Source organism: Littorina saxatilis, linkage group LG7 (assembly GCF_037325665.1).
Source record: "Littorina saxatilis isolate snail1 linkage group LG7, US_GU_Lsax_2.0, whole genome shotgun sequence".
Lineage (NCBI taxonomy): Eukaryota > Metazoa > Mollusca > Gastropoda > Littorinimorpha > Littorinidae > Littorina > Littorina saxatilis.
The window spans coordinates 14,791,151-14,802,592 of NC_090251.1; the positions used below are offsets into that span (position 1 = coordinate 14,791,151).

An 11,442-nucleotide genomic window follows, 5' to 3' on the forward strand; every position below is an offset into this window, starting at 1 on the left:
GACTGCAATCCGACGGTCAGTTTTCAACAATATATTATTTTATAAACAGATCACACGCAACCAAATGCACACATCTCATCAATGTAAACAACATAAAGCGGTTTCATACACTATTTTCCCCAGAAAACTGAACTTCATACAGTGATTAACGTTGGAACACGGGTGCATAAGTTCGTCTGCTAGTCCCATTTGACGAAAGAACATTATCCTAAGCGATACTAAAACATAAACAGAACACACAATATCTGCCTTTACCGCCACAGCAGAATAACAGCATATCTGTGTACTTGATGTCAGTCCAAAACAGGGAAACTGACAAGAAGTGTTAACAGAATGGAATGATTTGCACGGAACTATACAACCGCGCATTAATCGATCGCCTGCGCAGGTTGACTGGTTGAGTGATTCGGATTCGATCAAACTTTCGCACAAAAACTCCTGTTTTCTTTGAATAACTGAAGAAAGGAGGAATAAAGAGGTTACACACCTCGTCTCAGTGATTATCAAAAATAATGGTCTCAGTTCGCGGTCATGAAAAAGCTCGCTGAAGCTCGCATTTTTCATGATCCGCCAACTTCGACCATTATTTTTAATAATCACTGAGACTCGGCATGTAACCTCTACATACATTCACCTGAACAACGCATAAGATAAGGTAAGTAAGGCATGCCTCCTTCATACATCTCGATATACATGCCCCTGAACAACACATAAGATAAGGTAAGTAAGGTAGGACTCCTTCAAACATCTCGATATACATTCACCTGAACAACGCATAAGATAAGGTAAGTAAGGTAGGACTCCTTCAAACATCTCGATATACATTCACCTGAACAACGCATAAGATAAGGTAAGTATGGTAGGACTCCTTCAAACATCTCGATATACATTCACCTGAACAACACATAAGATAAGGTAAGTTTGTTTGTTTGTTTGTTTGCTTAACGCCCAGCCGACCACGAAGAGCCATATCAGGGCGGTGCTGCTTTGACATATAACGTGCGCCACACACAAGACAGAAGTCGCAGCACAGGCTTCATGTCTCACCCAGTCACATTATTCTGACACCGGACCAACCAGTCCTAGCACTAACCCCATAATGCCAGACGCCAGGCGGAGCAGCCACTAGATTACCAATTTTAAAGTCTTAGGTATGACCCGGCCGGGGTTCGAACCCACGACCTCCCGATCACGGGGCGGACGCCTTACGACTAGGTCAACCGTGCCGGTGATAAGGTAAGTAAGGCATGCCTCATTCAAACATCTCGATATACATTCACCTGAACAACACATAAGATAAGGTAAGTAAAGTAGGCCTCCTTCAAACATCTCGTTATACATCCACCTGAGCAACGCATAAGATAAGGTAAGTTAGTTAGTTAGTTAGCTCTTGCTTTTCGGGTCCAGCGGACCATAATAGGCCAAATCAGGACAACGATAAGGTCAGTAAGGCATGCCTCCTTCAAACATCTCGATATACATCCACCTGAACAACGCATAAGATAAGGTAAGTAAGGCATGCCTCCTTCAAACATCTCGATATACATTCACCTGAACAACACATAAGATAAGGTAAGTTTGTTTGTTTGTTTGTTTGCTTAACGCCCAGCCGACCACGAAGAGCCATATCAGGGCGGTGCTGCTTTGACATATAACGTGCGCCACACACAAGACAGAAGTCGCAGCACAGGCTTCATGTCTCACCCAGTCACATTATTCTGACACCGGACCAACCAGTCCTAGCACTAACCCCATAATGCCAGACGCCAGGCGGAGCAGCCACTAGATTACCAATTTTAAAGTCTTAGGTATGACCCGGCCGGGGTTCGAACCCACGACCTCCCGATCACGGGGCGGACGCCTTACCACTAGGTCAACCGTGCCGGTGATAAGGTAAGTAAGGCATGCCTCATTCAAACATCTCGATATACATTCACCTGAACAACACATAAGATAAGGTAAGTAAAGTAGGCCTCCTTCAAACATCTCGTTATACATCCACCTGAGCAACGCATAAGATAAGGTAAGTTAGTTAGTTAGTTAGCTCTTGCTTTTCGGGTCCAGCGGACCATAATAGGCCAAATCAGGACAACGATAAGGTCAGTAAGGCATGCCTCCTTCAAACATCTCGATATACATCCACCTGAACAACGCATAAGATAAGGTAAGTAAGGCATGCCTCCTTTATACATCTCGATAAACAAGCCCCTGAACAACACATAAGATAAGGTAAGTAAGGCATGCCTCCTTCAAACATCTCGATATACATCCCCCTGAACAACGCATGAGATAAGGAAAGGCAGGCCTCCTTCAAACATCTCGATATACATCCACCTGAACAACACATAAGATAAGGTAAGTAAGGCATGCCTCCTTCAATCTCGATATACATCCACCTGAACAACGCATAAGATAAGGTAAGTACGGCATGCCTCCTTCAAACATCTCGATATACATCCCCCTGAACAACGCATAAGATAAGGTAAGTAAGGCATGCCTCCTTCAAACATCTCGATATACATCCACCTGAACAACGCATAAGATAAGGTAAGTAAGGCATGCCTCCTTCATACATCTCGATATACATCCACCTGAACAACGCATAAGATAAGGTAAGTAAGGCATGCCTCCTTCAAACATCTCGATATACATCCACCTGAACAACGCATAAGATAAGGTAAGTAAGGTAGGCCTCCTTCATACATCTCGATATACATCCACCTGAACAACGCATAAGATAAGGTAAGTAAGGCATGCCTCCTTCACACATCTCGATATACATCCACCTGAACAACGCATAAGGTAAGGTAAGTAAGGCATGCCTCCTTCACACATCTCGATATACATCCACCTGAACAACGCATAAGATAAGGTAAGTAAGGCATGCCTCCTTCACACATCTCGATATACATCCACCTGAACAACGCATAAGATAAGGTAAGTAAGGCATGCCTCCTTCACACATCTCGATATACATCCACCTGAACAACGCATAAGATAAGGTAAGTAAGGCATGCCTCCTTCACACATCTCGATATACATTCACCTGAACAACGCATAAGATAAGGTAAGTATGGCATGCCTCCTTCAAACATCTCGATATACATCCACCTGAACAACACATAAGATAAGGTAAATAAGCCCTCCTTCAAACATCTCGATAAACATCCACCTGAACAACGCATAAGATAAGGTAAGTAAGGTAGGCCTCCTTCCAACATCTCGATATACATCCACCTGAACAACGCATAAGATAAGGTAAGTAAGGTAGGTCTCCTTCCAACATCTCGATATACATCCACCTGAACAACGCATAAGATAAGGTAAGTAAAGTAGGCCTCCTTAAAAGATCTCGATATACATCCACCTGAACAACGCATAAGATAAGGTAAGTAAAGTAGGCCTCCTTCAAACATCTCGATATACATCCACCTGAACAACGCATAAGATAAGGTAAGTAAGGTAGGCCTCCTTCAAACATCTCGATATACATCCACCTGAACAACGCATAAGATAAGGTAAGTAAAGTAGGCCTCCTTCAAACATCTCGATATACATCCACCTGAACAACGCATAAGATAAGGTAAGTAAAGTAGGCCTCCTTCACACATCTCGATATACATCCACCTGAACAACGCATAAGTTAAGGTAAGTAAGGCAGGCCTCCTTCACACATCTCGATATACATCCACCTGAACAACGCATAAGATCAGTAAGGCAGGACTCCTTGAAACATCTCGATATACAACCCCCCTTTGTATCCAGGGGCGGATCAATTAGTTCGTAAGGGAGGAGGGGGGGGGGGGCACTTAGAATTTAAAACTGTAAATTGAGAGAGAGAGAGAGAGAGAGAGAGAGAGAGAGAGAGAGAGAGAGAGAGAGACAGACAGACAGACAGACAGACAGACAGACAGACAGACAGAGAATTGAATTGAATTGAATTGAATTGAACTTTATTTAACAAGGATTAATATTTAAGGCTACACCTTTTCTTACAATCTGTCCTTGGGACGCACAGACACACAATGATAAAATTAAAAATTAAAAAGTTAAAAAGTTTACCAACAAGAGAGAGAGAGAGAGAGAGAGAGAGAGAGAGAGAGAGAGAGAGAGAGAGAGAGAGAGAGAGAGAGAGAGAGAGAGAGAGAGAGAGAGAGAGAGAGAGAGAGAGAGAGAGAGAGACTCGACAGGAAGAAATGTAGCAGGGTTAAAAGATAAAATTATGGAGAGCTCTTTGAGTGAACGACAAGACAGGTACGTGACGTCAGTTCAACAGACATAATTACAGTGTTCTAGATGATCGAACTTGTAGCTAAGACCTGTACGCGTACGTGTAGATATTGCGTCACCCGTGACTCACTTTTCCCCCCCAATGTTCCAAATCATACGTTGTTTTGCTCCCACCAAGACTGCAGATCGAGGCTAACGCGTGACGTGAAAACTAGATTTGATGACGTTACCCCTACACGTTCCCGTACACGTGCTGAAAAGTGCCACATCTAGATCTTGCTACTGATCGTGCCATGACCTCCTTATGACGTTGCTCCAGAAGTAAGCAAACTTTATCAAAAAAACGTTAACAGCCAAAATACAGCGACGTCACAAGTACGAAGTCAAAAACATACTATGCAAACTCAGTGCCTGACGTCAACAAAAACGTCAAAAACAAAAGTACGTAGTTAAAAACAGACTCTAAACTCTTATTCCTTTCATTTCGTATCATAAAAGCACCATAAACATCAATATTGCTATTTCATATGTTACGTGGATTTCCATTGGTCAATTGGGCAAAACTGAGCTGAGTGCAAAAGTGATATCGAAGACCTCTTTATTGCTTCCCCACTTCAATCAATCAATCAATCAATCAATATGAGGCTTATATCGCGCGTATTCCGTGGGTACAGTTCTAAGCGCAGGGATTAATTTTTTTATTTTTTAATTTTTATTTTATGCAATTTATATCGCGCACATATTCAAGGCGCAGGGATTTATTTATGCCGTGTGAGATGGAATTTTTTTACACAATACATCACGCATTCACATCGGCCAGCAGATCGCAGCCATTTCGGCGCATATCCTACTTTTCACGGCCTATTATTCCACGTCACACGGGTATTTTGGTGGACATTTTTATCTATGCCTATACAATTTTGCCAGGAAAGACCCTTTTGTCAATCGTGGGATCTGCAACGTGCACACCCCAATGTAGTGTACACGAAGGGACCTCGGTTTTTCGTCTCATCCGAAAGACTAAAAAAACAAAAACACCTAAATTTAAAAACAAACAAATATATATCAAAATGTAATTATCCCAGAATTTAGTTGAGCAAGTGACTAAAGACTTTTTGAAAGGAAAGACATTTTAAAAAACTGAAAAGTACAAGAAAAGAGTGAACAAAAAGAAATGATAATCAGAGGGAGGGATATGGAACAGCCAAAACAAATACTTTTGTAATTTCTTTACAATAAATACAAAATGTCCAGAGAATTAGCAATATATCTAACATTGACTGACTGTTTGATGATATCTTCTGCTATTGGTCTGTTTCGACAGTGATATCAAAATCTCGACCTCCGGTCTCGATTTTGATATCACTGTCTCAACAGACCAAAACAGAAGATATCATCACACAGTCCGTCAATATTGGGTACTGGAGGATGAAAATCGCTTGTTAATTTCAATGCTTGTTATTCTCTCAGGTGCCAGGAGACTGGTTCCGAACACCTCTCACCCACGCTGTTGCACATGTCGTATGCATTTAGCGCGTTTACGTCCCTTTTGTTTTTCAGATCACAAACTCACCGTAACATCGTTACCGTTATGGCTAAAGTAGGGTCCTTGTGTGACGTTATTGTAGATGTTAGCCACGCACTGTGCAGCTTTATCGAAGTTTTTCGAAGTCTGGTCGCTCCACCACCCGTTCTTGGCTTTCATTAAGACTCCTCCCTTGTCCCATCGTCGACCTGATACATAAGACGTAAGACATTATACATAAGATCATTTATTGTCCATACAATGAATAGAATGGATGGAAAAGTGTAGTTCATCTGCTCTTAAAAACAACCAAACAACATATGACAACAACCTTGAAAAAAACAAAATATATATAACATACGAAGTAAGAACACCCGACGTCCGCCACATCCATACTGCACGCACACACACACACACACACACACACACACACACACACACACACACACACACACACACACACACACACACATAGACACACACACACACACACATAGGCACATACACACAGCCACACACACACACACACACACACACACACACACACACACACGCAAACATTTAAGACACAAACATTTAAGACACACACACACACGCACACACACACATGAGTTGCTCCTGTGGTCAGTCAATGGTCATTTCTCAGATATGGGGTTTTCAAAAACATTTCATTTAGCCTGAGCTTTTTTTTGTTTTTGCTGAAATAATGTTGCTGATTGACATAGATAGGTATATGGATTATGAGATTTTAAAAATGTAAATATTAAACTTGTCGAGCGAACTCCCACATCCATTCCCACTCCCCGACATAAACAAAAATGATAGGAAGATGTGTTTGAGTGAAGATCTTTGTGATTTGACCGTTTTATTTAAAACCTGTTGTGTTAGAAGAACGGCCATTTTCGGGCAAAATTGACAGGTTGAAGAGGTCTATTTATTGTTAGAGTTCCGACATGGACATAGAACATTTTATTATAAATGTGTTATTCTTTATTGAAGCATACAGATCTGCGTTAGATATATATATGGTGTAAGGCGGCTCGACATAAAATATGACGATTTCATCTAGCGCCAATTCACTTTTCAACTAGCGACAAAAACAGTAAGTAAAATGTAACTGCATTGAAGCTTTGTGTGCAGTTGTTTCGTTAAAGGATTTATATACTTATAGACATGTGCGACGTGTTCTTCAATGATAGATATAAAATTAAAACAATAATCTCTCTCTCTCTCTTTCTCTCTCTCTCTCTCTCTCTCTCTCTCTCTCTCTCTCTCTCTCTCTCTCTCTCTCTCTCGCGATCGGTATTGATAATAGTGTTGAAAACGGAACAGTTATTTCCTGACTTGAAATAAAAGTTGGATGCCTCCGACCGATGCATTGTGTTTGTAACGGACTGTAACCAATGTGAACACTGATGATCGCCGATCGTTCGATTTCCCAAACCCCACGTACCCTCTCGCAATGGACCCTGTGTTTACGCGAATAAACATTCTCACTCACTTCTCTCTCTCAGACAGACAGACAGACAGACAGACAGACAGACAGACAGACAGACAGACAGACAGACAGACATAAAACATGACTGTACCTCGGTCATCAATAAGATGGTGAATGAATTGTCCAAAGAGAGAGCCGATGGCGCCAAAGGTGTAGTAGTGAGGCATGTCGTACGTGTACATCGGGAACTGTAGGATGCCTGCATGTTGTACATGTAATAGTTATATCACACACTCAACAAAGGTGTAGTAGTGAGGCATGTCGTACGTGTACATCGGGAACTGTAGGATGCCTGCATGTTGTACATGTAATAGTTATATCACACACTCAACAAAGGTGTAGTAGTGAGGCATGTCGTACGTGTACATCGGGAACTGTAGGATGCCTGCATGTTGTACATGTAATAGTTATAACACACACTCAACAAAGGTGTAGTAGTGAGGCATGTCGTACGTGTACATCGGGAACTGTAGGATGCCTGCATGTTGTACATGTAATAGTTATATCACACACTCAACAAAGGTGTAGTAGTGAGGCATGTCGTACGTGTACATCGGGAACTGTAGGATGCCTGCATGTTGTACATGTAATAGTTATAACACACACTCAACAAAGGTGTAGTAGTGAGGCATGTCGTACGTGTACATCGGGAACTGTAGGATGCCTGCACGTTGTACATGTAATAGTTATATCACACACTCAACAAAGGTGTAGTAGTGAGGCATGTCGTACGTGTACATCGGGAACTGTAGGATGCCTGCACGTTGTACATGTAATAGTTATATCACACACTCAACAAAGGTGTAGTAGTGAGGCATGTCGTACGTGTACATCGGGAACTGTAGGATGCCTGCACGTTGTACATGTAATAGTTATATCACACACTCAACAAAGGTGTAGTAGTGAGGCATGTCGTACATGTACAGCGGGAACTGTAGGATGCCTGCACGTTGTACATGTAATAGTTATATCACACACTCAACAAAGGTGTGGTAGTGAGGCATGTCGTACGTGTACATCGGGAACTGTAGGATGCCTGCATGTTGTACATGTAATAGTTATAACACACACTCAACAAAGGTGTAGTAGTGAGGCATGTCGTACATGTACAGCGGGAACTGTAGGATGCCTGCACGTTGTACATGTAATGATAGTTATCCCCGAGTACACAGTAGGAGGGTCCAGCAGACTTTAATTGTGTGTCTGTGTGTGTGTGTATCTGTCTGTCTTTCTCGACTTAACAGCTTATGGCTGGGAAACTACTGGGCGCAGTTCGTTCAAAAGTTGATACACTAACTTGATAATAGGTCCGATTGATCGTATTAAAACTTCATAATGTTACCTGGGACCTAAATGCCCCAAAAAACACAAAAGTTCTTGACGGTTGGACGAATTTAATCGGAGCGACAGCCAGCCATTGAGCTGATAGAACAGCCGAACGCGTGCGTCATGAAAAGCATGCGTATCGCATGCGAGACGATTTGCAAGCCAGCCAGCGGGTGGGGATTAATTTGGTCTCGGCAAAGAAACTACAGTGCAGGTTTGGTCTCGGTGAACTGTAGGATGCCTGGGTTCGGTAATATGTAGCTAGTCATCGGTCGGCTGACCGTGAAACTGACGGTGGGTCGACGTTGAACCGCAAAAGTCAGTAATATGAGCGCGAACAACTGCCGGTCCAACTGAAAACAGTCGCCCGACTGCGGTTGGGCTTACAGGCACCTTTTTCGGTCGATCGACCGCAGTGTCTCTACTTGTTTTAACTTTCTGAGCGTGTTTTTAATCCAAACATATCATATCTATATGTTTTTAGAATCAGGAACCGACAAGGAATAAGATGAAAGTGTTTTTAAATTGATTCCGATAATTTAATTTTGATAATAATTTTTTTATATTTAATTTTCAGAGCTTGTTTTTAATTCAAATATAACATATTTATATGTTTTTGGAATCAGCAAATGATGGAGAATAAGATGAACGTAAATTTGGATCGTTTTCTAAAAACAATATTTTTTTTACATTTTTCAGATTTTTAATGATCAAATTTTCTCACCCTGTCCTTTACCACCCCCCAAAAAAATAAAAAATTTGAGTTTGGAAAAAAAAAGTTTAGGGTCGGCGCCGAAATTTAGATACCGGTACCGCCAAAACAGGACCGATGTTTACATCGGAAGTTGTAATGTTCTAAAAATACCACTGAGCGGCTGACTGTCTAGTCAGCCGACTGTCAGTGCTACCGCGCTGCACATATTACCCGTCAAAACACGGCCGGTCAGCAGACTGCAGTCAACTGACTTGACAGTCAGTCGACTGTGGTTGCTCGACCGTCCAAAATACGCTGTTCATATTACCGGCCCCTGCACGTTGTACATGTAATAGTTATAACACACACTCAACACAGGTGTAGAAGTGAGGTATGTCGTACGTGTACATCGGGAACTGTAGGATGCCAAGTACATGTAATAGTTATAACACACACTCACCAAAGGTGTGGTTGTGAGGCATGTCGTACGTGTACATCGGGAACTGTAGGATGCCTGCATGGTGTAATAGTTATACACACACACTCAACAATTCACTCTTGAACAGTACACACACGCACAGACACACACACAGACACACGCACGCACGCACGCACGCACGCACACACACACACGCACGCACGCACGCACGCACGCACGCACACACACACGCACGCACACACGCACGCACTCTCTCTCACACACACACACACACACACACACAAACTGCAGAATGCCTGCACGTGGTAATAGTTAACAGTGGAACCCCCCTTTTAAGACACCCCAATTTAAGACCCCCTCCTTTTTAAGACTTTGTTTTTTCAGACTTTCTGTTCACAACCTCTGTTTGTTTGTTTGTTTATTTGTTGCTTAACGTCCAGCCGACTACGCAGAGCCATATCAGGACGAGGAAGGGGGGGATGAAGGGGGCCACTTGTCAAGCGATTCCTGTTTACAAATGCACTAACCCATTACTTGTGTCCCAGCAGGCTTTAGTAAAACTAAATTAATACCTACTGGAAGATTACCAGTTTCCAGTATGTTAAAATAGGCTTAACCTATCTACTGCTGGACTTACATCAGAACACTAACAGATTAAACTATACATGAATCGCGAGACAAGCGGCAAGAGAAGAGATTTTTGGAAAAAATACAGGTGAATGAGCAAGAAGGCAGAAAAAAGAAAAGAATTCATGTAGAAAAAGAGAGCATGACAGGAAAGAGGAACCAAAAATCTACCTAACAGCAAACTAGAAAGCTCCTGCGGTTCCAAAAACAGGAGGGGCCTTTAATTTCATAACCGCAGTGCCCCACTGCGGGATTCACAACCTCTGTAAATTTACCCCCAATTTAAGACTCCCTCCTTTTTAAGACCTAGATTTTTTTAGGTCTTAAAAGGGGCGTTCTACCGTAACACACACTCAACAATTCACTCTTGAACAGTACAGGAACTGGGTTAATCTCCAAAGCTGGGTACCAGTAAAAACACCGGCACGGTTGGCCTTGTGGTAAGGCGTCCGCCCCGTGATCGGGAGGTCGTGGGTTCGAACCCCGGCCGGGTCATACCTAAGACTTTATAAAAAAAAAACGCTGGCGCTGGACCCGAGTACTCTTCAGAATGGCTCGCTCCCCCAGTATGAAAGCTTTTGTCTTGTGCACGTGGATTTAAAAAGAAAATAAAAAAACATTTAAATTTATTTTACACAATTAAAAAAATTATTACAGTAAAATAAAACATTAAAACGTTCATAATAAACAACAGTAAACAAGAATTAAATTTTTTTTTAAAATTAGACCGCTCATGCCGGGAATCGAACCCGGATCACTTTGGCCATTGTCGGACGCGCTTTCCATCAAGCCATTGGCAGTGAACTCAAATGACTAGACTGCTAACGTTGCTGCTTCATAAAATTAGGTCGCGCAGTGGCACACGCACGCAAAGCACGCACGCACGCAAAGCCTGGTTGTCGCTGGCTGACTGGGCGGTTCTATGAGCCCATGAGCGATACGCATGCTTTTCATGACGCACGCGTTCGGCTGTTCTATCAGCTCAATGGCTGGCTGTCGCTCCCATTGAATTCGTCCAACCGTCAAGAACTTTTGTGTTTTTTGGGGCATTTAGGTCCCAGGTAACATTATGAAGTTTTAATACGATCAATCGGACCTATTAT

At 42.4% G+C, this 11,442-nt stretch overlaps 1 protein-coding gene across 1 annotated transcript in view; it reads right to left on the bottom strand.

Annotated features, from left to right (window-relative positions):
- Nucleotides 1–11,442, bottom strand: part of LOC138970769 (endothelin-converting enzyme homolog) — a 62,128-nt gene that overhangs the window by 9,847 nt on the left and 40,839 nt on the right. The window contains exons 10-11 of the mRNA XM_070343290.1: nt 7,345–7,452; nt 5,804–5,964 (exon numbers count right to left, since the gene is read on the bottom strand). Coding sequence (XP_070199391.1) covers nt 5,804–5,964; nt 7,345–7,452 — 269 coding nt within the window. The remainder of the gene's footprint in view (nt 1–5,803; nt 5,965–7,344; nt 7,453–11,442) is intronic.